Below are 26,612 nucleotides of genomic sequence, written 5' to 3'. Positions count from 1 at the left end.
TCAGTCAGGTGCTTCACATCTCTGATACAGTTTTTCTGCACAAAAGCCATGCGAAGCGGCCGCGTTCTCTCTGCTTTGCAAATGAGGAAGTAGAGGCCCAGGCTTGTTAGGGGGAGCTGAGTGGGTAACCCAGCATTTGGACCAGCAGCAGGGCATACTTTGGGCCTGTGACGCCTTGGAGAGTCTCCTTCCAGGTGCTCTGTTAGGACCTTGCCTACTTCCAGAACGTGGGCCTGGGCCAGGCTGTGGGTGAAGGTCCGGGGTCTGCTCTTTAGGCCTGGCAGCTGGGGGAGATCTGGGTCACCAGAGAGAAGAGGAACCTCTTCCTGCAACTGCTGACACGTATGCAGTCCTACTGTGTGCACGTGGCCCTGGCTGGGCTGGGTGCAGCAGCTGAGGCATGCACCTTTGACTGTCCCCACTGGGCTCTGGTGTGATGCCCCCGGAAGCTGGGCCTCGAGGGGCCCCGAGAGTCCTATTCTCAGGGAGCTCCAGCCATGGAGAAGATGAAATCAATTACAAAATGGGCAAAAGGTTTGCGGGAGACTTTACGGAGGAAGTGATACAGGTGTCCAGGAAGCTTGGGAAAAGACGCTGGATGTCACCATCACTGGGGACACGCAGCTTAAAGCCACAACAAGGTACCGCTGCACGTCCACCAGAGTGGCCGAAACTAAGAAGACTGACATTACCACGGGCGGGTAAGAAAGCAGAGCGCCTCGAACACTCACGCGTCGCCGCTGGGGATGCAGGACGGGGCAGCCGCCTTGGAAGGAGAACGGGGGTTTCTGACAACGTCAGGCATCCGCTTGCCGGGTGGCTCCGCGGTTCCGCTCCTGGGTGATCACCCAAGATAAGCGAAACGTGTGTCCGCGTGCCACGAACACGGACATACGTGCCACACGCATGCTTTATTGCTGGTAGCTGCCAACTGGAGCCACCCCCAAATGCTCACCAAATGATGGATAACTAAACCTCCTGCGGTAGAGCCGTCCAGTGGAATACTGCTCGTCCATGAGGGAACTACTGATGCAGGCAACAACCTGCTTAATCCCCAAAACGTGTTAAGCGAGGGATGCTGGCCGGCTCGGTTGTTAAAGTGTGCAGCTCTTGGGGCGCCTGGGTGGCTCGGTCGGTTAAGCATCCGACTTCGGCTCAGGTCACGATCTCACAGTCCGTGATTTCGAACCCTGTGTCGGGCTCTGTGCTGACAGCTCAGAGCCTGGAGCCTGCTTCGGATTCTGTGTCTCCCTCTCTCTCTGCCCCTCCTCTGTTCATGCTCTGTCTCTCTCTGTCTCAAAAATAAATAAACGTTAAAAAAAAAAAATTTAAAGCATGCAGCTCTTGATCTCAGGGTTGTAGGTTCGAGCCCCACGTGGGGGTAGAGCTTATTTAAGAATAAAATCTTAAAACAAAACAAAGCAAAGCAAAAGCCTGTTAAGCGAAGGAAGCCAGACACAAAAGACCACCTACTGCGAGGACCAGGAGAAATTGGAGCCCTCGCGCTCTGTTGGTGGGGTGGCCATCACGCCGGACGACAGTATGGAGGGTCCTCAAAAAATTAAGAAATGGGACCAGCCTATGATCCAGCAATTCTGTTTCTGTGTAATGCCTGAAATAATTGAACTCAAGGACTCAAAGTGAAAGTTGTGTGTGCAGCATGTTCACAGCAGCATTATTGGCAGTAGCCTAGAGACAGAAACAACCCGAACGTCCATTGACCGATGAATAACTAAACCGAATGTGGTCTGTACGTACAACGGGATATTGTTCATTCTGTGTGTGTGTGTGTGTTAAAAGATGTTTATTACAGTTGTTTAGGGCAGCAAAATGTTAGCTAACGTAATGGTTAATAAATTACGATGTGTTTACAGAAGGAAACGTTAGGCAATCTATTCATTCTTAAAAATTTTTTTCCACATTTATCTATTTTTTTGAGAGACAGAGACAGAGTGTGAGCAGGGGAGGGGCAGAGAGAGAGAGGGAGACACAGAATCGGAAGTAGGCTCCAGGCTCTGACCTGTCAGTACAGAGCCCGATGCAGGGCTCGAACCCACGAACCGCGAGATCATGACCTGAGCCAAAGTCAGAAGCTTAACTGAGCCATCCGGGTGCCCCTCATTCTCAAAAAGGGAAGGAAATTCTTACACATCCTTACGACTTGGATGAACCTTGAAGACTATGCTAAGCGAACTAAGCAAGTCACAGAAAGATAAATACTGGATAGTGTGATTCCACTTGTGTGAGGTACATGGGGTTGTCAGATCCGTAGAGACGTTCCGTAGAATCGTGGTTGCCAGGGGCGCGGAGGAGGTTGGACTGGGGAGTTAGTCTCTATGGGAATAGAGGTTCATTGGGGGAAGATGAAAAACTCTGGAGACAGACGGTAGGGGTGGTTGCACATCAGTGTGAATGTACTTAAGGCCACTGAACGGTACTCTTAGAAATGGCTAAGATGATAAGTTTTATGTTATTTTACCACGATTGAAAGAGAGCGTGATTCTAAGTTTCAGAAATTGTAGGAAACGCAGAACGCCAGGGACAGGAAACAACCCGCGGTTACCGGGAGCTGTCAGGGAGAGGGATTGACCGCGGAGTCCTGGGGGAACTTTGTTCTGTGTCTGGATTGTGGTGATGGTTACACACCCGCGTGCACGTGTTTAAAGTCACGGAGTTGGGGGGGCGCCTGGCTGGCTCAGTCAGTTGAGCATCCGACTCGGGCTCAGGTCGTGATCTCACGGCTCTTGGGTTCGAGCCACTTTAGGCTCTGTGCTGACAGCCCAGAACCTGGAGCCTGCTTCCGATTCTGTGTCTCCCTCTCTCTCTGCCCCTCTCCGGCTCACACTCTGTCTCTCCCTCTCTCTCCTTCAAAAATAAATAAAGTCACTGAGTTGTGCAGGGCCCCGGAAGTGCTACAGGTTGTACAGGGTAGATGGAGGGGACAGCGCCATGGTTGCTGCTGCCTGGGGTTGGGTGAGGGGCTCCGGAAAGCCTTGAGGGTGATGTTGGAGGCGTGATCAGGACAGTGGGAGTGTAGAGCAGGGGTGAAGGCAGGGGTGCATGAAGGAGCCCAGCAAGGTGAACAGCCTCTGCCCTCCCTCCTCGCTGACCCTCCACAGCCCCGTGCCTTCGGGGTCCGGGGCCAGGCTTGAGCGCTGAGCCCGGACGGCCTTCCCTGGCCCTGCCTGTCCGCTGCCTGAATCTGGGGTCCCCATCCCATTGCCTGGCCACCGGCTTGGGTGGCCTTGAGGTCCCCTGGAAATGTAGGCTCTGGAGAACAGCACCGGCTTTGCAGTCTCAGAGACCTGGCTTCGAATTTTCCACCCCATCGTGTGACAGTTCTTTGGACTCCTTGGAGTCTCCGTCGGCACTTGGGTGACCCGGGGGAGCTCAACATCCACCAGGAGTTTATTGTCTGGAGGGTGGAGTCCGATGAGGGGGGAGGTCTGAGGCTGGTGCTGACTCTGGGGCTTTCGAGGGGGCCCTGAGGACTCACCGAGCAAGCAAGCCCAGCCGAGCACGGGGCGGGGGGGGGGGGGCTCGAGGGGCTCAGCAGAGACTCAGGGAAGCCCCTCCTTAATACCAGCTGGCTGTGCTGCTGGCCTCCACCCTCAGAGGCTGTCCCTGGTCCTCCGTTTGCCACCCGACTGCCACCTTGGCTGTGTGACGGCTGGACCCGAACCTCACCTTGGACGACCGCTCCCCCCCCCCTACGGTCCCGGCACTGTGAGAAGCGCTTCGCAGCCTCACTCTCTGCAGGGGAACCGTGGTCCTCCTAGTCTGGGTCCTCCTGCTTTTCTGGCAGAGTCTAGAAGCATCCTTAGGCGGGCGTTTAACCCGTTGCCTGCCAGATTTTGCGGTTTGCCCTGGGGTGGGTGTGCCCTGCGCTCCGGCAGACCCAGCTTTTGTCCTCGCTTTCCTCTGCGCCCTGCGGGGCCAGGGGCGGGGGGCCGCGTCAGGGGCCTGGACTTTAGGGAAGGTTGTGGGGTTCTGGACACCGAGGTGCCAGGAGCCCTGAACACCAGGCTCTGACTCTGCTTTTCTCCTGTCTGTCTCTCCCCCCTCCCCCTCTTTCTTCCTCTTGTCAGTTTTTAGAAGGAAACCAAGTCATCATGCTCTAATTTTCCTTTTGAATTTCCCCGAGTCTTGCTTTCTAGTCGGAGGCCATGTGAGAGGTGCTCAGGTGAGGGGCACGGGTCGGGAGGAGAGCTTTTGTAGCAGGGGCCGGGAGGAAGGGATGGGGACTGCTTCCTGGCTGGAGTCCCGGGCCGAGGTCTGGGGTAAGTGGGTAGCCAGGAGGGCGCTGTGCCCTTGACCCCTGGCGGCCCTCAGGAGGCCGGTCCTGTTGGGTGGGAGAAGAGTCCTGGGCTGGACACGATGGTCCCATTGACCTTCGGGGGCTCTGGCCAGAGTGGCTCAAGGAAGGAGAGAGTTGGGCGGATGTTTGATGTCTGGAATTGTTGGCCGTGAGGTGCACAGTTGTGATCAGGGCATTCTTTGCTGCTGCTGTTGAGAGCAGGAGCACGGTCAGCACAGAGCCCGACGCGGGGCTCGAACTCACAAACCGTGAGATCATGGCCTGAGCCGAAGTGGGACGCTTACCCGAATCAGCCACTAGGCGCCCCTGTTGTTTCTATCTTAAACAGATTCCTCAGCAAACCTGCTCTGTGGGTCTGAGCATCGCGCCCTGTTCCCCTCCGCTGCCCCTCCTGGGGCTGCTCTCCATCGCTCCCACTTTCTCTGCCTTTTCTTGCACTACTGCCATTAGTCGGGCGACTGTCTGCGTGTGTTCCTGACGGGCCCTGGTGACGCCTCATCCCCGTGGCTCCCGAACTGTGCCCGGCGTGTGCTGTCTGAGCTGGCGAGAGGGCGGCTGTGAAATGAGGGTTCTGTGGTTCAGGACCGGCCGTGTGAATATCACTGGTGTTTCTTGACTGAGGACGTCTCAGAGCCTGTCATGAGCCTCCCCCCGCCCTGTCCCTCTGCCTTCTCTCTAGAACACTGGAAACCGGGTGGCAGGCATAGTGCCCTTTCACCCACTCCTAAAGATTTCCAGTGTTTGTTTTCTAAAAACAAGGTCAGTCTCCCACACAAGCACCTCACGATTATCAAAGTGAGAACACGATGCTTATAGTGCAGATTTCACCGACTGAAATTCAGGCTCACCAGTTCCGGTAATTTTCAATAGAAGCAAAAGGAAGCCCTGCCTTAGGCCCTGCGTTCAGTCCTTGTGTCCCTTTACCCTTTAAAGATGGCTCCTCCGTCTTTGTGTCCCACGACACTGTAGGGTGCGGGGCACTTGTTCTGTAACCTGTGTCCCTCCCTTGGGCCGTGTTTCGCCATGATTCCATTCAGATCCTGCAGTTCGGGCACGGGGGTCACGGGGGATGCCACAGCAGGGGCGCCCGATTCTCAGCCCTCCTGTCGGGAGGACAGGATGCCCATTTGAGGGGGGGTGTGTGACGCCCATTTGAGGGGGTCGGGTTCTTTCGAGATACAGTTACTATTCTTCTCCTTGGTAATCGTCTCGTGATGAGACATTTTGAGACTGCATACTTACCGTGTTACTCTTCCTCAAACTTCCCTCGCTCGTGGTGTTAGCATCCGTTGATGATTTCTTGCCAGAATCCGTGATCACTGATGGTTGCCGGATGATGAGTTTCTAATGCCAGCGTTTCTTCCACATTTACTAGTTGTCTTTCTATGTGAGCAAGAGTTCCTTTTTTATTTAAAAAAATTTTTTTTTTCAACGTTTACTTATTTTTGGGACAGAGAGAGACAGAGCATGAACGGGCGAGGGGCAGAGAGAGAGGGAGACACAGAATCGGAAACAGGCTCCAGGCTCTGAGCCATCAGCTCAGAGCCCGACGCGGGGCTCGAACTCCCGGACCGCGAGATGGTGACCTGGCTGAAGTCGGACGCTTAACCGACTGCGCCACCCAGGCGCCCCAGGAGTTCCTTTTTTAAATAAATCTGTCTATCTGTATTACTGTGGACTCATGAGTTCTTTCTTCAGTGGTTTGCAGTCCTTTACCATTATTTTGATCTCATTTCCCCATATTTGGCTGGTTGAAGCCTCTTTGACATGCCCCCTCTTTCTTTGAGAACCTCCTTGGTTTCTGTCCGATGAGGTATTCCTTTTCTGGCTCTGGAATCAGCTATTTCTAGAGGAGAATGACGGTTGAGGTGGCGACTGGTATTTGGAAAAGGAGATGTGGGACTAGGCAAGCTCATTATTGCTGGAGTGTCTCCGCTTCACAGCAGGGAAATGGGCGCACACCTGCACACGCAGCATGCAGACACGCAGGAGTTCACACATGGCCGACACACGTCCATATCTGCGGATCTTTCCAGTTCCAACCCAGCGGCACCTGCCCCTTCCGAGACACTGCCTCCCAGTACCCACAGCAAGTTACTTATCTCAATCCTAGGATATACAAAAAATAGTTTCCGAATTGCTAACCTGTGTCTCTGGGAAAGAAGCCTACTAACTCGAGGTCAGTATTTAATTAGATCTGTTTCCCGTTGACCTGAGGCATACCGTGGGAACACTGGCTTCCCAGGTGATTTGGGTTCGCCCTCCCCGCTCTTCCCTCCCACTTCCGCGTAGTTATAGTTGCTCATTTAAAGTTTGCTTCCATTCATTTGTTTGTATTTCATTTTAGGGATGATCCCCATACTTGCTTATTTGTTTTCCTACTTTAAGTGTGTGAATTTTTGGGTTGCGTGTATTTCTTGTATTTCAACACAAGGACCGAGTTCTGCTTTTTTTTTTTTTTTTTTTTTTGGTGGATGTGGGGTGCTCCGCACCTGTCTGGACTCTTCTGCCTTTCCCTGGGCATCTCACTTCCAGGCCCTTTGTCTGGGTCTGGTTTCTCTTAAGGCCACCATTCCAAATGCTGCATTTGTTCCCATTTTACAGAGTCGGAGGACCAGAGAAGCAAAGTGCTTTCCCCCGGAGGGGTAGGGGTTGGCTGGTGTCTGTCCCACCCAGAGCTCGCCTTGCTTCCCCGGCACAAGGTCTGACTCGTTCTGTTGGGAAGCGTGAGTGAAGAATGACTTGGTTAACATTGTTCTCAGGCCTTCCTAAGTGAGCACTCTGGAATGTTCTAGCCCTCACAACAAAGGAGATGTAGCATTTCTCTGTTTCTAGGTAGAGATCTTTGTTCTTTTTAAGCTTTTAACTGTATTTTGAATGAAATACAGTCTATTAGGGGAGACAGAAGTTAAACAAACACACCATTGAATACATGATTACGCATTGTGGTAATTGCTGCTAAGGTGAATGAATACAGGGAGGGCAAGAGAAAGTAACAGAGACCTAATTTATATTGAAGGGGATTTAAGAAAAGTCTGTCTGAGAAAGTGAGGTTGGAGCTGAGACTTGAAGAATGAGGTTCTTGAACCAAAACCAGTTTGCTGACGAGATCCCAGGCACCTGCCAGCTCTTTGCGCTTTGTAGAATGTGCAGCTCACATCGCTGAACCGGCTCTTGGAGGCCAGAGTTCTCCTTTGCTCGTTATCGCCCCCTAGGGGACACGTGTGTGTTTGGACTTGCGGCAGGTGGTTTAAGAGACCCTGGGGCCGTGGGCAGGACCAGCCTGGCCACGGCCAAGCTTGGGGACCCATCCGGTATGGCTGAAGGACTGGGATCCCAGGCTTGCGGGGGAGAGGACCTCGGGGACATCTGACGGCCTGTTCAGATCTAGCCAGAGGGGCTGGCCTTGCCAGGGTCACCCTGAGGCTGCACCACCTGAAGCCAGGCTGGGAAGAAGTTGCTTGACTTCTTAAAGTTCCCAGCTGTCTAAACATAAGTGGTAGCTGCCCAGACGCTGAGGGGTAGGGTCAGGTAAGGCTGTCTGTCTCCTGGACACTGGCTGGGGAGCTGAATTTAGGCACCTCCCTGTCCCTTCCAAGGCAAGACTCTTTGCGATTAGGCCACAAATAAAACCACAGTCACTTTAAATTATTCTCTCGTGAACAAAACGGGAGGGTCTGTACCTTACTCCTTTCTACACGTGCCTAGCATAGTATGTCACATGTATTAGGCACTTACTGAATATTGTATTATGAAGGTAATGAATGTAAGTTATAATTACTTTCCCCCCCAATGGCCCAGGCATTTGGAGAATATAATACTTATTTCATGTCTTAGTTACTAGGAACAGTGGGGCAGATCATTCTGGTAGGCTGGGGTGGGTAGCTGGTGGGGTTTGGAGAATTCTTTTCCCATTGGCTCTTCCTGCCTCATGTAAAGCTCTGTTCTGAAATTCGAAAACACCTTGAACCCGTCTGGGAATTGGAGGGTAGTTCTTTCTCCTAGAATTCATCTTCAGGTTTAGAGTACTTCATAACTGAGACCGGTCTCAGGCTTTCATACTACGTAAAGCAGACGTTTAAAATTTGAAGTTAAGGGGCGCCTGGGTGGTTCAGTCGGTTCAGCGTCAGACTTCAGCTCAGGTCATGGTCTCATGGTTTGTGAGTTCGAGTCCCGCGTCAGGTTCTGTGCTGATGGCTCGGAGCCTGGAGCCTGCTTCTGATTCTGTGTCTCCCTCTCTCTCTGCCCCTCCCCTGCTCACGCTCTGTCTCTCTTTGTCTCAAAAATAAGTAAATGTAAAAAAAAAAAGTTTGAAGTTGAATTTGCATGTTTCCCACATCTGCCTCTGGTTCTGCGACCTCAGGAGCTTGGAGCAGCCTGTGACAGTAATGAAAACGTCCCTCTGTCTTCTCCCTCTCCCGTAAAGATGTGGACAGGGATGCTGTTTGGCAAGGCCTAGATTTTCCAATTGTTGTGTCGATTTTCCTAACTCGGTGGGTCCCAAGGATTTTGCGGGGAGTGGTGGAGGCCGTCTATAGTTCCCCTGGACGTGGGGGAGTAGAGCATGCATGCCACAGTTCTCTGACCTGCAGTGGGAAAGTTGCCTGGTGTTCTGGAAACAGAGAGAATACTGGATCCGTGGCTAGTGCAAACTTCGGTCTGCTGTAAGTGGAAAATACACACCGGGTTACGACGGTGCGGTGCAAAAAGAAAAAACGAAAGAATGTGAAATTTCTCATTGCTCTTTTAAAAATGGATTGTAAGTAAAATGGTAGTATTTTGGATAGACTGTATTACAGAAGACACGTGAGAATTGATTTCACTTGTTTCTTTTTGTTTCACCGTGGCTGCTGGAGAATTTGAGATCCTGCCAGTGGCCCTGTTTCTGCAGGACAGTGTGGGCTTGGTTGGGCCTCTTGAGCCCTGGCGGCTGAGTGGCGGTCCATCCCAGAGCTCCTTGGGCGGGAAATGTGCCCGACACATTGTAGGCACAGAGTGTGTGCACTGAGCCACGTCTGCCTGCCCAAGAGGTCATGCTTATACAAGCCTGCTTGTCCCCCGCGATTGTCCGGCTTGAGCCCTGGAAGAGCCGCTCTGTGCCTCTCTCCCTCCCGGCCCCTCGTACCCCGCTTTGTGCAGGCAGGTGCGCATCACGTGTGTGTTCAATCGAAACCGTGCCCAGTCAGGAGAAGGGGTGGGCGAGCACCAGCTTTTCTAAGGGCTTTGTTTTTGCCTGGTTTGCTCGTCATGGGGTGTGTGACTAGACTGCAGAACTGGGGACCGGGCTGGTGGCATCTCCACCGTGGTGTGCCAGGCGGCACCCTTGGAGCGATGTCCGAAGGAACTGAGTCAGTGTTTAAAATAACCAGGGCGGGGGTGCCTGGGGGGCTCAGTCGGTTAAGCGTCCGACTTCAGCTCAGGTCATGATCTCGCGGTCCGTGGGTTCGAGCCCCGCGTCGGGCTCTGTGCTGTCAGTTCAGAGCCTGGAGCCTTCTTCGGATTCTGTGTCTCCCTCTGTCTCTCTGCCCCTCCCCTACTTACACTCTGTCTCTCAAAATGTGAATAAATGTTAAAAAAAAAAAAATTAAAATAACCAGGGCGGCAGAGTGAGGAGACAGGGGCTGGCCATGCCCAGTTAATAAACAGCCCCTGGGGGGCTCCATCATTGAGCATCTGGCTTTCGATTTCGGCCCAGGTCATGATCTCACACTTTGTGGGTGTGAGCCCCACGTCAGGCTCTGCACTGACAGTGTGGATCCTGCTTGGGATTTTCTCTATGTCCCTCATCCGCTTGTATGCCTGTGCGCATGTTTCTCTCTCTCTGTCTGTCTGTCTCTCAAAATAAATAAAAAAAACCCAAACAAACAGGTCCGGTCATGATACACTGGCTACGGTGACCTGGCATCACCCCATCCCTGGGGCCCTGGCTCTTCCTTCCCCTGAGGACTTGGGGTGCGGCAGGAAGACACTGTGGGAAGTGTGGGGAGAATTTGAACCCCTGTTGGAGAGGGAGGAGTCTGGGGGCCTCTGAGTAAGTGGTCCCTCCACAGCTGGGTCTGCGATCTTCTTGTGGGAACCGAAGCCCCGGCTGGACTCCTGCCGCCCAGGGCCCCCTGTTGCTCCCCCAAGTGCCAGCCTGTCTCACACTCTGGCTCCGCTTCCTTCCCCTGTTTCCCCACCTTCCTTCTCCCCTTCCTTGTGGTGCTTTCTCTTCTCAGAGCCTGGCTTTCTGCTCGCTATCCTCATTCATGCTGTGGCGTTTATATCCATTCCTCAGAACACTTCTGAATGGCCTGTCTTTTCTTTCCCTACGGGAAGCGTGTGTGTGTGTGTGTGTGTGTGTGTGTGTACGTGTGTAATGTGTGTATGTGCACGTATTATGCGTGCACATACATTTGTGCATGTATCTTATGTGTGTACATGTGTGCACATTGCACACATGCTACCCATACGTGCATTTGCGCCTGTATGTTATGTGTGTATGCAAATGCATGTTATGCACACCTGGGCATTTGTGCATGCATGTGCGTATATGCACATGTGTGTTACGCATACGTGTGTACTTGTGCACATGTGTTACGTGTATATGCACGCACATTTGTGCCTGTGTGTTATGTGTGTATGTGCACATATATTATGCACACGTGTCCATTCATGCATGTGTGTGTATGCATGTGTGCATGTTAAGCACACATGCATATTTGTGCTTGTATGTGTGTATGTGCACACACATTATGCACACGTGTGCATTTGTGCGTGGATGTGTGTGTGTATGTAGGACCCCCACACTGGCTTCTCTTTACCAGATACTGCCAGTGGTAGGTGGATAGCAGAGCAAGCAACAACATGGTCGGTAAATTCAGCCAACCAGCCAGACTTCCCTGGACTTAAGAGATGCCCGCTCTGTTCTGCATTTGCACCGTTTAGCTGTCGACAAAACCCTTTTCCCACTGTTTACCCCATGATCACATCCCCCACCCCCATATTGTCCTTGCGAGGTCATCAGGCAGCTTTGATTGTCTCCCTTTCTCCCTGAGTGCCTGCAGGTTTTAGAAGTGAAGGGGCCTCTACCCACTCTGAAGCTGCGCTGAGATGTGGGGTTTGAATCCAGAGTTTCAGACCTGAGGCCCAGTGCTGAAAGCTGGCCTAAGGCAGCCCTTTCCCTTCACAAGTTAGATACAAGGCTCCTCAGACACACAAAGGAACCAAAATAAACTAACACAACAAAAAACCAAACACCGGAAAGTCAGAGGCCTGGTAGGCGGTGGCCGTGGGCATCACTGTGCTCAAATGTACTGTAACACGCTGTGAGATTTTGCACATTTTGTTTTTCACGTGGAAACGATCCCAGAGACACGGTCACCTTCGGGGCGTGGCTTGAGAGTTCCCGAGCCGCCTTGGTCATTTGCGGGGGACTCCCCACCTCCCCAGAGCTTCCCACCCATCCGCTGGGGTGGGGATAGCTCTGCGACCTGTAGGTGGGGAACTGGGTGATGGGGGGCGGTTCCCGCTCACATACATTATTCGTGATGCCGTCCTGAGGAAGGGGCCCAGCTCTTCACATAGGATTATGTTCAATGCACGTATACTCTATTGCCCAAGGCTCTCCCTTGGAGAGTGCTTAAAAATAGCTTAAAAAAAATTCTGCCAAGTTTCAACATGGAAGAAATGTGGACGCATAAAATTACAGAGCAACTGTTGGCCCAACGTTAATTATAGCTGATCTGGAGCATTTCTCATTTTATTTTGTTAATCCACTTTCAGCAAAGGAACACCCATGGGATTTCTCCCTTGCATTGAATAAAAACGTTAACTTTGTGAGTCACAGAAGCTGGTGTGTTCATCAGCATTTTATGAGACGCTTGACGATAATGCCACAAATTAGCGCCTGCGAGGCTGGGAGCTTCAGCCGTCCGACCCTCAGGGCTGGGAGGGCACCTTGGAGATCATCTGTGGGTGTGGCGGGCCTGCCTAGTGGAGGCAGTCGCTGGGCGGGGCTGTCTCCTCCCTGGCTCTGGCCCCGGTGGCTGGTGACTCTGGCTGGCTCTCTGCACATTAGCCTTCGGAGGAGGCTTGAAGACCAGGTTTCACTTTAAAACATTTGAAGGCCACTTCTGTTTCGAGCCTGTAGAGATTCAGAGACTTACACAGAACCTGTCATATTGGAGGTGGGAGCCAGTTAGGGGCTGGGGGACGCAGGCCCTGACTAGCCTGCTGCCCTTTCTGCTGCCCTTGGAGGTATCGGTCTGGGCTGTGCTGGTCACCGAGGTATCGGTCACCGAGCTGGGCACATTGCCTTCATGGTGGAGGCATGTGGAGGTGGTCCCTCCACAGCAGACGAGGAGACAGAAGCCCAACTGGCCCAAGTACACACAGGGGCCAGGGTCACGTGGCTGCTTGGGCAGAGGTGGGTTCACGTCTAGGTCTGGGCTTCATGGCTGCCCTTCTCTCTCACTTCATGTGTCATGTTATTTTATTTTATTTTATTTTATTTTATTTTATTTTATTCTCTTGTTAATTAAAGACATTTTTTGTCAATGTTTATTTTTTTAATTGTTTTAATCTTTATTCACTTTTTGAGAGACGGAGCATGCGCGGGGGAGGGGCAGAGGGAGAGGGGGGACACAGAAGCCGAAGCAGGCTCCGGGCTCTGAGCTGTCAGCACAGAGCCCAATACGGGGCTCGAACCCACGAACTGTGAGATTGTGACATGAGCCGAGGTCAAATACTCAACCAACTGAGCCACTCAGATGCCCCTTAAATGTTTATTTTTGAGAGACACAGAGAGAGAGAGAGGTGCGGGGAGGGGGGGGACCCAGAATCTGAAGCAGGCTCCAGGCTCTGAGCTGTCAGCGCAGAGCCGGACGCGGGGCTCGAACCCACAGACTGTGAGATCATAACCTGAGCCGAAGTCGGATGCTTAACCGACTGAGCCACCCATGCACCCCTCGTGTCATTTTAAATAAGAGATTCACTTGTGAATCAGAGTCTACGTTTTACCTTACGTCTTTACCTTTAAAATGTGCTGTGTAAATTTTTTAAGTTGATGTATAGCACCCTGTAGAAAGGTATGTCCGGAATAGACAAACAGTTCCAGGAAATGTTCACAGACTGAATTCGCCGTGTGCCCAAACAGAACCCCGCCATACCCCAGAAGCCTCGACCCCAGGACCTCGAGTAAGGGTGACCCCAGCCTGACTCAGAGAGTGCGAGGAAGGAATCATGTTGCTTTTCTACTTCGTGTGACCGGAGGCTCGCCTGTCCTCGGAGTCCGGCTTCTCTGGCTCAGCATCAGTGCTGCACAGAAACGTGGCTGTAAATGGGAAGGCACCGTAAGACATGAGAATAACTTTTGTGCAGATTCAGAATTGGGTGGGCAGTGGCTGATGGTGATGAGGACAGAGAATCCGTGGCTGGCTGCAGTTGGGTCTGATTCACCTGCTGGGCTACCAGGATGGACCCAGCCCCCACTGGACAATCAGCAGTGTCACATGGGGAGTCACGTAGGATGGGCACTCCGCCTGGGGTTAGGGTGGGGGTGAGCTCTGCTTCTGCCGTGTGCTCACCTGCCGCCTGCCTTGTGGTCACCTCCCTGGGCCCAGTTTGTGCATCTAAAGTGGGGACAGCAGCCCCTCCCTCCCTGGATTGATGTGCAGGTTAAGTGGGTGACGGGCAAACCACGGCGCCTGGCAGAATTAGGGATCAGTAAATGCTAGCCACGTTTTCATTATGGCCAACTTCTTCCGTCCCGTGAACGGAGGCTGTAGTGCCCTGATCGGCCACCAGAGGGTGCTGCTAGCACGTGTATGGCGGCCACTCGTTTCCTGCCTGTTGGTAACAACCCATGTTTTTGTTTTCTGTTTTGTGATTTGCTAACAAAGCTGTTTGTCCTGTATGTGGTGGCCCTCTGTTTGCTAGTTCTAGACCTCTTGCCAAGCCGTGCAGTGGACACGCTTACTCAGTGTGTGGTCTGGGTGGGCAGCACCCACGTCTGGAGCTCTCATTTTCCAGCTCGCCGCTCCCCGGAGTGAATTGCTGTAGTAAATTATGACAGACACGCAGAGGGCGAAGTCCCCGCTTTTGGTGTAGCTCCTCTTCTTAGTTGTAATTAGCGGTTGGAAGTGTCTCTCTAACCTTGATGCGGGCTGTGGGTGGGGGACCGGGGCTTGGGCTCCTCGCAGTGACCTGCTGTCGTGTTACAGGAAATAACGTGCTGTCCCGGCACATGTTGGCCACCAGGCGAGTGGCCCGTTGGAAGGTGTGGGTCAAGTTTTGACCTTGTGATTTATCGGGCTGGTTTCCTTGGCAACTCGCTAACTTCTCTGAGCCCTTGCTTTCTCCTCCATAAATTGGGATGATGATGGGGAGGAGGATGATGAGGGTGATGACGATTGGGGTGGGAGCATCGACTTCGCTCCCTCACGGGTGGGTGGGGAGGATCAAGGGCCCACAGACATGAAGCTCTGTGTGAGCGAAGGAGGCGGTATAATATTATTCTGTGGCTGGGTTGGGCAGGGAAGGTTGAGGGTGCTACTTTGGGCCACGAAGTCTTCGTGTCTCCCCTTCCCATGGCTGACGTGGGGACTTTCCTCGCACCCCCAGCTTTGGGAGCTCCGGTGCCTTTTTCTGCCTGGCCTCCCCTGATCCCGGGCCCTCTGCTCACCTCGCCTGCCCATGTGTGGTTCTGGAATGTGGCACTTCAAGGCTGGGCTGTCCACACCCACCAGGCATCGTGTTGTGCTGGGTATAACTCTTGTGGAGAGAATGCCTTTTTCTTACTGATTTTGAATCGGAATCTGTCTTGCTCTGCTGGTTAAACCAATTTCCTCTTTTTTTTTTTGTTTTCCTTCTTTCTTCTTTTTTGTTATCTGAATACTGTGCGCTTTTCTTTGTCATCCTAACGTTTCATTTGGAGAGAATGGCAGAGAGGCATAAGGCATAACGTCTCGTCTACCCTTGCCTGGCCAGCCACGTGTCTAGTCACCTCAGAGAGAAATATCGACAGATCATCAGCCGTGGGAAACGTTTTGTCCCGTGTCCAGAGCCTGTGTCTCCGGCTCAGTGTCTGCAGCTGTGGCCTCGCTGCTGCTTCCAGCCAGTGTTTGGCCCAAACTGCCTGGGGTCAATGTCTACCTCCCCCCAAGAGGGAGACCTTATTTTGTCCCTTGCTATCCCTTTCTTTCTAATACCCATCTAAGCGGGCTTTTAAAATTTCGTTTCTTTCTCGGATGCTCACCCGTGTGATCACGACTGTGGAGATCTCTGAAACGAAGGGTAGCCGGCCTTCGAATCTGCCTGCCCAGAGCCAGGAAGTGTTCCTGGGTACTGGGGGCTGGCTGGTTAGGAAGAGAGTCTGCAGCCCGCACTCTGCCTCCGTCTGTCCGTCTCTGTTTCCTCGGACAGGGCTCCCCGGCTTTCCCCGGCAGGCTGGCTGCAGCCCTCAGGTCACCCGCACGGAAAACCTCTTCTCAGAGGTTGCATTTGGAAGCCCTCCGGACAGGCCTAACCCACGGACGTGATCTGTTTGGCCTGCACAGGTTGGGTTTTGTTTTGTTTTTGCAGGAAAATCTCATCCAGTTGCCAGTGTTTAAAACCCCAGAAATTCCAAATACAGATTCAGCTTTTTGGCCCCCTTCGAGCTGGGAGGCGGCCCCCTTCTGATGGGGCAGCCGTCCTGTGTGCCTCGCTGCTCCTGCCTCCCTCGGGACGGGCCTCCTGTCGTGGAGGCCGGTGGCCTCGCCACTCCTGGGCAGGCTTCCCCGGTGGGTTTTCCGAGGACCAGGACTTGCTGTCCGCCTGCAAAGGCACCCTCATGTGCCTCCCTACCTTGGATTTGTTCTCCCCCTCTCTACTCTGAAGGCTTTTCAAGGGTTGTGCTCTGCCCCTGTCGGCTGGCTTCTAGTCCTCGTTTGTGGCAGCTCCCTTCTCCTGCCTCACGCTGTCCTACCCTCTCCTGGGCCAGCTCTGCCTCCCCTCCCGCGAAGTCTTCCTCCACGTGCTTTCCTGTGGCGTGTGGTTAGTATGTTCCTGTATAGACACATGCCCACATGCATGCATGTACAAGATGTGTTCCTTCCTAATTTGTCCGGTTCTTTTGCACTGACCGAGTGGCTTTGGAACCACGTAGGCCTGAATTTGATCCTCTCGTACAAGTGATAGCATTCTTATCTGTCACAGGGGATAGTGATGTCTTCACGTAGCAGGACCGCCTTGTACAGCTGTGTCGATTGCACACTGCACCAGGGCAACACATCTAAGGGGACTCATTCACCTCATATATTTGTGTATCCCTTATGGCACCTTTCTGCAGATGGTAGGAAAGTGTCACGTTTCAAGAAAATCGGTATATTGTGACCACTTTCTGACAGGGGGAGCTAGCGTCTTGAGGAAGGGGTACATTTCCCCCCTTTCTCCTGGAGGCGTCTGTTAGCGACAGCCCTGCTTGTCAGGATCACACGCGACGGAGTGTGAAAGTGCTGGCATTCAGAAAATGTCTGTCTTGTCCTCTTTCTGGAAAGCAGGGTTTCAGATACTGTCACGGAAGTAAGCCCGGAAGTGGAGCCCCCAACCCCAGGGTGTGTTGGGGGTGCTGGGACAAGAGCGAGGCTCGAGTCAGGCTCTCCTGGGCTCACGCCCGCCCTCCCTCCCGGCACTGAGACCGAGCTGCGCTTCCGTGGGAATCTGGAAGTGTTACCGAGTCCCGTTGACTCAAAGACTCGCGTTGTAGCATCGCTAAAATCAGGAGCTGTCTTACAGCCTGTGTGATAAGAAACCAGTGTGTCTTAGTTTATTTGGCAGCGTTTTCATCTTTTTTAGCGGAATGTAAAGTATCAGTGCCTCTTAAAATGGGTGTTGTCTTCGATTTGAGGAAATACAATAATAGAACCCACTTCTTAGGATGGCTGTAAGATTAAGTGTAGCGTGAGCCTTGCGTGGTGCGGCTGGTGGCGAGGGTTTAATTGATTTTAGCTCCCTGGTCTTTTCCTTCTTCCTCATCGAATCGCCTGTGTGTTTGGTTACCGCAAGTTCCCGGTCATCGTGGTGACGATGATGATGTATGTGGCGCATCCCCAGCTGGTGGAAGGTTCTGTAAAATAAACTAAATGGGAGAGAATGTCGTGTCCTGACCCAAGCCTCTTTTCCTGAAGATAAAAGGAAGAGGTATTTTTGATTGTACGAAGCTGCGCAATGAGCCTTTTTCGTCACATTGGCTGTGACAGCAATCTGGCTTTATGTTGTTAAAATATTTCCACTCTTATTGGAAAGCTGCCAGCTCTTACGAATTTAATAACTTAAGGGCGAGTGAAAAACAAGAAAACAAAAATATTTAACTCTGAAAGAATTTGCCAGCCCTACTGTTTTCATAAGATAGATAATTTAATAGGATCTGAGCTTTGGCTGTTGAACTCTCTTTGAAGTTCATCAATCTGAGTAGAAGATAGTTACAAAGCAGAGGGTGATTTATACTAACCCAGAAGAGGAAAGAGATTTTTTTTTTTAAACTAAAGCTTTTAAATAGAGTAATCTAATAGTCTGGTAATATAGCATTTTGTCTTCTTGTGAGCATTGATAAATGTTTAAGCATGTTTAGAATCATCAGTTCATCTCACATTTATCGAGTGCCTACTGTGTCCCCAGCGGCATCGTTGCTGAGGGTAAGATGGACGGCGTTGGGCTGGGTGGGGCTCTGGCTACAGGGAATGGGGGCTCCGGGGGCGGAAGGTGCTTGACATAGACGTGGGATGCCAGCCCTTCAGAGCCCGTATCACTCCGCTATCCCACAGAGGTGGGCACAGGGACCTGGACTGACCCCTTTCTGCCCAGCCACCTCACCCCACCCTCCTGAGCCCTAGATTTCTCATAGGGTGTTTGCGATTGGATGGGGTTGTGGATACGTCAGGCAGGATACACGCCGCTTCTCAAGTTCAGTGTCCTTTCTGGAGGATCCACACTGGTAGGCAGAGGTCTGTTTTGTCTGCCACGGTACTTTTTATTTATTTTTTTATGTTTATTAAAAAAATTTTTTTTAATGTCTATTTATTTTTGAGAGAGAAGGGAGAGAGAGACAGAGAGTGAGCAGGGGAGGGGCAGAGAGAGGGAGGGAGGCACAGAATCCGAAGCAGGCTCCAGGCTCCGAGCTGTCAGCACAGAGCCTGATGCGGGGCTTGAACTCACGAGCCGTGAGATCGTGACCTGAGCCCAAGTCGGACGCTCAACCGACTGAGCCACCCAGGCGCCCCACTTTTTATTTGTTTAACTTTGTATTTTGAAATACCTTCTGGGAGGTTTCAAAGATAGTACTGAGAAGTCTCGTATACCCTTTACCTGATTTACTCCATTTGTTTTTTGATAAAATATACATAGCATGAAATTTATCATCTTGACCATTTTTAGCAATACAGCTTAGTGGCTTTAAGGACACTGACAGTGCTGTGCAGCCATCACCACTGTGCAGCTCCAGAGCTTTCCATCAGCTCAACCCCACCCGAGTCACGTCTTATGTAACTCTTGTGCAATATCAGAGCAAGGAGTTGGTGTGGTACGATGTGCGTGCATAGTTCTGGTCCCTTCGTATCACGTGTGTGGGTTCGTGTAGCCACCCCCTCGGTCCACAGGCAGAAGTCGGGTTGACATTTTGCCGGCGTGCGTGAGTAGAGATGTTACCGCCCTGTATACCCTCTTTACCCCCCGCTTGTCATTGTCGCAAATGTTTCTTCTGCATACATTGAGAACCACATCAGACAGACTTCTGCTTTTTGCTTCAACTGTCAAAAATGCTTCGGGAAACTAAAAGAAAAAGGAAAATCTGATGCATTTGCCCGTATTTTTACACGTTCCTTTGTACTTTTTTCCCTTTTGATGTCCCAGGATTCGTTGTTTTATCATTTTCTTTCTATTCAGGGACCTCCCTTTGGCCATTCGTAGAAGGTAAGTCTGCTGGACAGCGTTTTTAGTTTTCCTTCCTCCGGGAATGTCTCGGTTTCCCCTTTATTTCTGACGTTTTTGCTGGATGTAGAATCGAGGTGATCACTTGCTTCCTTGCTGCACTCGAACAAGTGCCACTTCCTTCTGGCCCGCGTTGTGTGTGTTGGGAAATCTGCTGTCACTCAGATAGTTTCCCACATGGGAAGCTGTTCTCTGGGGTCCCCCCCCCCCCCCCCGGTCTCCAGGTTTCAGAAGTTTTGATTATCATGTGCCTTGGCGTAGATTTCTTTGGGTTTATCCTGTTCGGGATTTGCTGGCCTTCTTGAACGTGTGGGGTTATGTCTCTTGTCAGAGTTGGGAAATTCTGAGCCATTATTTCCCCGAATCCTTTCCCAGCCCCACTGTCTTTCTCCTCTTTTGGGACCCTGGTGCCACACAGGTTAGATCTTCAGTTATAGTCCCACACGTCCCTGAGGCCCCGTTCAGGTTTTTCAGTCTGTTTGCCCTGTTAATCAGATTGTGTGCCTTTCCTTGTTCCTTCTTTGAGGTCCTTGATTTCTTTCTTCTGTCTTTTCCATTCTGTGTTGATGCTTGAAAAATTACGAGGAATGACTTTTTCTTGAACTCTGAGCATTTTACGAGTTAATGAGAGTCTGGATCCTCTCCGAATCTTCTGTTTTAGCAGGCCCCCTGACACTGCTCTGGGGCAGACTTGGGGTATTGCTTCGTCACTGCCAGGGAGGGTAGGTAGAACTCCAGGCTCCCTCCTCGGCCTCCGTCGATGCCTGCGGGAAGATGTGCCCCAGTACTGCTGGGCAGGATGGGGGTTCAGGCTCCCCGCGGGGCCTCCTCTGACCCCAGCCCAGCAGGGAGTGGGAGGGGTGCTTCCTTAATTGCCTGGTCCGGGTGGAAGTCTTGACTTCCTGCTCGGCCTTTGCCCACAGGGATGGGAGTGGGCAGCAGTGTGGTCTATGGGCTTTGGCTGTTGTAGGGTGGCTGTCGTCCTGAGCTCAGTGCTGGGAGAGGGACCGGGGTGGAGGGGCCAGGGCATTAGGGCCCCTGAGGGGAGGGAAAGGATAGGCGTGCATGATGTTTCTTTGTCTCTCTGTCTCTTGTGATGCACAGCAAACTGCTCAGTGATGCCGTTATCCTCAAGGGGAAGATAAGGGGGCTGTCTCTGTTCTACAGGGCTCTGTACTATTTAGCTGTATTACGATGATGATGGTGATAGCAATAATAATAATAACAATAATAATAATATAAATAAAATGAAATGAAATGAAAAACTCTGTTGTAGGACCAGGGGACCTGGGATGCCTGAATGCTGTCCTGCTCTGGTCATCCCACCTTGAGTGTCCCAGAGGAGATGGACTTACAAAGGACAGCAGCAAAAGAGACAGCCTGCCCTTGATTGTGTGCTGGGGCCGGAGCAGCCTGTGAGCTGGCTGGAGCATGTGACTTCAGCTCAAGGCTGAACAGACTGTTTACTCAAGGGCCTGAGATTTGTGGGGAAGTCCCCTTGGGAGCAGGCCAGCTTTAGCTCACCCGTGTGTTGCCTGTGGCCAGAGTAAGAGGTGGGACCTGTTAGCTCCCAGTGACCCTTCCCGGCGTCCCAGGGGCCTAACCAACCTCCCAGGACCTACAAGCCCATTCTACTTCATGACCTTCTTCAAGGAGTGGGGTCAGAGGCTTGCTCATCCAAGGTCCCCAGACAGGGTGGTGGTAAGCAGGTGGAGTCAGAGGTCACAGACAGGATGTGGCTCTTCCTGGCTTGGAGTGTTTGCACATCAGAGTTTAGAAATGGGGACTTGCTTATGCAATTATTTTGAGATTTTCCTTCTTAATAGTATAGAGTAGTTGGCCAAAACTGGCAAATACTTCATAGAAATTGAACACTCAAACCCCAAACTTCTGTGATTTTCTTTGTGTTGAGCATGTGATTTTCTCTCTGAATCCTTTTGTTGAGGAGGAGTGCACAGTAATTGGACCTAAAAATGCATCCAAATTATAGCATCTTCATCAGAATGAGCTGACAACATAATTATGATTGTTTTTCAGGGTATAAGATACATTTTTTCATATTCGTCCACTATAAAAAATGAAAATAGCTCCCCTGTTGTTATTTTGGTGGGATAGCAGTTCTCCATGTTTGGGGGGAGGCAGTCTGATGTGCCACTCTCTTCCCACGTGTTGGCATTTTGCTTTGTGAGCATCTTTACGGAGGGCACAGTTTCCCTCCTTCTCGGAGGCCTGTGGGGCGTTCAAGAGGGAGCACGGTGTGTTCTCTCTGGGCTTCTGGAAGCAGCCACTCTTAAATCCAGGGTTGAATTGGGGCACCTGACCGGCTCAGTCTGTAGAGCGTGCGACTTGTAGTCTCGGGGTTGTGACTTTGAGCTCCACGTTGGGTGTAGAGATTACTTAAAAAGAAAATCTTAAAAAAAAACCTCAAGGTTGCCTGGTCGGTGGCAAAATAGAGCCCGCCTGCTGGTGCAGCTCGGGGCAGTCGCGTGGGCCTGTGGGCTGTTCCACAGCTGCGTTCCTTAGCGGTGCCGACCCTGGCAGGGCCACGTGGCTTCCGGGAGACCCCGGGCCCAGGTCAGGTAAGGCTGCATTCCACCTTGACTCTGCGCTTCCCTGGCTGGGTGGCCGAGGGGAGGGCAGCCTCTCTCAACCTCCTGGGTCACGTGTCCTTACCTCTGCCCACACCTTGGGATCTCCAGGTCTAGCCTCCACCCGCCTCGTGGAGCGGACGTGCAGCAGGCTCTGGGGAAGCACGTGCTCCTTGACAGCAGGCAGCCGAGGTCAGATGCCAGCCTTACAGTGCGGCGGACTTGCCCGACCGCTAAGCGATGGTGGTGGCTGACTTGCAGCAGCCTCCAGCACTTGGCCAGACATAGATGCAAAGGTAGTCTTATTTGTTTGGTCTCTAGACAGTGCCTGGTATGCCTGTGAGCGGAGACCCCTCCCCATAACTCTGTGGTCCCCGAAAGTTCTGCTGCGTGAAATGTCACAGAATTCCCTTTCTCCTGAAAGCGTCACAGAAACCAGGATTACGTACAGGTCTGTTGGGAAGTAGTTTCGTAAAAACCGTGAGATGCACCTGTTCCCTGACGTGTCCGCCTCCCCTGGGCAGCTGGGGCCTGCTCCTTGGGGGGCTCCCGCCAGAGTCCTCTCTGCCCCGGGGCCTGCAGGGGGCGCACCTGTGCCTGCTGCTCAGGACGTACTACAGTGAACAAGGAAGAACTTGATCAGTGGTTTGGGGATTATGCTCTTTGGAATGACTTTCAGTTCAGACGCTGTTGGTTACAACGGTGAGGATTTTAGCCTGACTTGAAGGAACTCCACTCACGGGGTGTAGCCGAACCAGCTCACGTCAGAAGCGGGTCGCAGAGAGTCTGTCTGGTGTCTCCTTCCTGCGGACCGTGACGCGGGCAGCCTGCTTGTCCTCTCTCAGCCTCGGTTTCCTCACCGGTGGGAGGGGGATTGCAAACCCTTTTCTGCCTGAGTCATGAGATCGCTGTTGGGTCAGCAGGAAGCGTGTTGAAAACAACGTGGCCTCGTAGAAAGACAAGAAGTGTTGCTGTAATCTCTTCCTCTTTGAATGGGAAGCATTTTGGGTTCCTTAGGAATAAAGCATTTCTTGGAAAAAAAAAATCGATTGACACTATTGACGAGAGTGCCATTGAAGAAGCAGTGTTCTGCTTTGTTACGTTTCTGTTTCTGGTGTTGTTTGGTCGGGGACAGTTGTCTTAGGCCGCCACCCCTCCTGCTCGTTCGTGGAGAAGCCCTTCCTTTGGATCCAGAGGGGGTTACTTGTGCAGCTCCGGTGCCTGGCGGGCTTCCGTCCTCACTGTGGCGGTGGCCAGCAGGCTCAATGCCTTTCATTCCTGTCTCCTCCTTCTGGGGGGGGAGTCTTGCTGTGAGGAGAAGGAGGAGGAAAATAGGGGTGGGGGAGGGCAAGGGGGTGGAGAGCAGGAGAGAGTCTGGGGTTAAGATGGGAGAAGTAAGCATATGGCAAGTGGCAGAGAGGAAGGATTGGTGTGCTGGAGAAAGAAGTTACTGGAACTCGGTCACTGGGCGGGAGGGGCCGTTGCCTTGCCCCTCTGTCCAGTGATCTTCCAGGGTGGGCTGTGGCACCCTCTTACCAGGTGCAGGCACCTGTAAGGATGCACTGTCTTTGGAGAATTTTAAAGCAGTGACAACATTTTTTAAAAAGTTTAATTATTCTGAGAGAGAGTGCAAGCAGGGAAGGGGCAGAGAGAGAGAGAGAGAGGGAGAGACAGAATCTGAAGCAGGGTCCAGGCTCTGAGCTGTCAGCACAGAGCCCGACATGGGGCTCGAACTCATGAACTTTGAGATCATGACCTGAGCCGAAGTTGGATGCTTAACCGACCCAGCCACCCAGGCGCCCCAGATGTCATAGCATTTAAGTGTTGGTCTCCTTTTTTGTTTTGCTATCTCCCTGATCCACCAATTCTAAACAGTGTCAGTGGTAAAGATATTGCCTGCACTGGGGTAGCCCACTCCCATGGGTCCCCTTCCCCCCCCCCCCCATTCTGTGCCACTGCTGGTGCCAGCCTTCATACCAGCAGGAGTCAGGCCGGGTGGGTGGGTGGGTGAAGGTGCAGGTGGGTGGGCAGGTGTGGCGGAGGAAGCCCTTGGAAGCCGTCTTCTGGTGGCTACACGTGAAATAGGAACCAAGGTCAGCGGCCGCGCGTGAGGATGGGCGGTGGGAATGGAGGGGTCTGAGACATTTGTTCACCATCCACGGAGAGCAGGCGGCCAAGAGATCGCCTAGGATCGCTGTAGATCCGTCCAGCCTCCACGGAGAGCATGTGGCCTGGAGCGTGTGTGCCTGCCAGGCGGCACGGAGAGGCCCCGTGGGGCTAGTGATGGTGACGGCCCAGCCGTGTGGGTGACGTGGGCGCAGGCACGTGGTTGGTGGAGTGCTGTGGTTTCCTGAGTGCCTGCTGTGTTCCCACCGCTGAGTGGGCACGTGAGCTGTGTGTCCTGTTTCGTACCAGCGACCGAGGGGTTCTCACTACTCCTCGGAGATCGCCCAGCTTTACAGCACTCACGGGCTGGGCTGGGCATGTAATCTGGGTCCCTGTGGCTTCAAAGCCATTGTCCTCTCCATCGTACCAGTTCTTCTTGTCGTTAAAAAAAATTCCAGCTTCTAATTATTTTTTGATCCTAAATTTAATATTCCTATGTGTACCTACAGTTATCTTATCCAACTAAAAATGAGCGTTTTCCCGTTATGTCTTCCTGCCTAGTATAATGGGATGAACTCTAATAGACTATTAGTAAATATTTGTGAATGGTGGTACTGCTTTCAAATAGGAATTAAGTAGCTTAAAAAAATCAACAGATTCCCATTCTTCTGGTTTCCAGTCCCTGTGCCGGCCAGTGCAAGGTGTCTCGGCTCTTGAGAAATGCTATTTTGATCAAATTTTTCCTGGTACCTAACTGGAGAGAGCCTCGCTGGAGCACTTCATTGCTGTCAGTGCGGTGCATTCATTTGAAGGCTGGGTTTCGTTCTTTCGTGTTGCCATGTCGATGCCGGAATCTGGGCTGTCCGGTAGGCTTTGGTAAGGGGGGAGTCCGTATCAGATGCTATCCGGAAGGGCGGTGGTTTTGAATTTCGGAAGAAAGAATTTTCTGGCAATTGGGGCCCCCTGAAGTTAGAAGTGAGCTGCCTGGTGTGGAGGTATCCACGAGAGGGACGCAGTCAGGTGGAGGCTGGCCATTGCTCAAAAGGGCAGCCTTCAATACTTTCCTTTGGCGACTGGAAGTAATCATTGTTTTTGTTCAGAGGAAATAACGCAGTTTGCTTTTTCTCCCCCCCCCCCCCCCCCCACAGAGAACACGGCCATCTTCATGTGCAAATGCTGTAACCTTTTCTCACCAAATCAGTCGGAGCTCCTCTCCCACGTCTCTGAGAAGCACGCAGGAGAAGGGGTTAGTGCGGACGAGATCATCATTCCCCTAAGGCCTCTGAGCACTCCTGAACCCACCAACCCACACAAAAGCGGAGATGGTAAGGGGCCCGGGGTGCCGGGTGAGGGGCCACGGCCACGGATGTGCCTGCTGGTGACGATGGCTGTGATTTGCCTGCCAGCCCTTCGAGGCTGGGTTTCTGTTTGCTGGGCATAGAAACCCGGAAGGTTCCCGTCTCCAACAGTTAACAGTTGTCCAGTTGTAGGTCCGTTCAAAATAAGGTTGTGGTTTTGAATTCACCGTACCTGGCCTCTGCAGGTGCTTCTCTGGCTTTGGAAGGAAGAATGAACAAAGGAACGAATGAATGATTGAGTGAATGAAAGGCGGGGATAGTGTCCAACAGCATAAAAAAAACAAACGAACCGTGAGCTTATTGTCGGACGAGTGGGGGTCCCAGCCAGCTCTAGGACCTACCAGTTGCATTACCTGAGGCAGATGATATGGCTTCTCTGAGCCTCACCGTGCTCCCCTGACAAATGAAGAGAACAGGCCTGTCACCGGGTGGGCGCTGAGGATTGGGTGACGCCTGGCACAGGAGACAATGAAGGGAAGCTGTGACAACATACGTGATGAATGTGTAAGAACATATAATCTGAGACCCCGCGTTTCTGGACTGAGCTTGTAACCCTGGAACAAGGATCCAAATTGCAAAGCTTTGGTTCGCACGGACTCCATCAGGTTCACAGTCGGTGTGTGAAGTGAGATACGTCTTGTCTGCAGCGTCCAGACATCTCCCACTGAATGGCGTCAGATGGGGCAGGTGGATGGATTAGAGAAACCATCTAGGCCCCGTAATTAGGTCCCCACAGACAAAGACAATGTGTAGCCCAGTAAGAGTAGCTGCAAACGACAGTGGGGGAAAAAAAGCCCACAAAACTATTTTTATACGATGAGGGACAACGGCCAGTCGCCTGTGCAGAAGTGCACTCTGTGGCCATCAGTGTTCCATCACAGGATTCATTAGCCACACTGATAACCGACTGCTCTTTCCTGGGAATATTCAGGCTGGCATTTCTAAATAGACTGGCTTATTGATCATCTGTCTGGCATCGTTAACAAGGAGAGAGTCCAGACAAAAAAATGTTTTGGTTAATGAGTCCCTCTGGCCGTTCCCAGGGAGCTCAGAGGAATACACCTGACAGAGGAATAAGTTGTTGAGAAGTTAAGGGAAATTCTGCTAGTCACTGTTAGTGGCGGAAGATGAAACCAAGAGAACCCAGCACCTGAAACTGGTGATGGCGAATGAGGAGGAGCAGGAGAATTTGTGTCCTCGTCACCGGCAGCCGGTAGTGCTGTGTTCACGGTGTTTCAGCTCCATCACTGGCCTCGTGAGCTCTTTCCACTTCGAGAAAGCAGGACTGAGGTGGGA

The 26,612-nt window shown here is 52.2% G+C and overlaps 1 protein-coding gene across 1 annotated transcript in view; it reads left to right on the top strand.

Moving 5' to 3' along the window:
- ZFAT (zinc finger and AT-hook domain containing) overlaps window positions 1-26,612 on the top strand; it is a 191,092-nt gene that overhangs the window by 7,163 nt on the left and 157,317 nt on the right. Inside the window, exon 2 of the mRNA XM_043601834.1 lies at window positions 25,107-25,283. Coding sequence (XP_043457769.1) covers window positions 25,107-25,283 — 177 coding nt within the window. The remainder of the gene's footprint in view (window positions 1-25,106; window positions 25,284-26,612) is intronic.

The sequence above is a fragment of the Prionailurus bengalensis genome, chromosome F2, assembly GCF_016509475.1.
Source record: "Prionailurus bengalensis isolate Pbe53 chromosome F2, Fcat_Pben_1.1_paternal_pri, whole genome shotgun sequence".
NCBI lineage: Eukaryota > Metazoa > Chordata > Mammalia > Carnivora > Felidae > Prionailurus > Prionailurus bengalensis.
The sequence above is the reverse complement of the archived record's forward strand: the minus strand, read 5'-3'. Positions and strand labels throughout refer to the sequence as shown.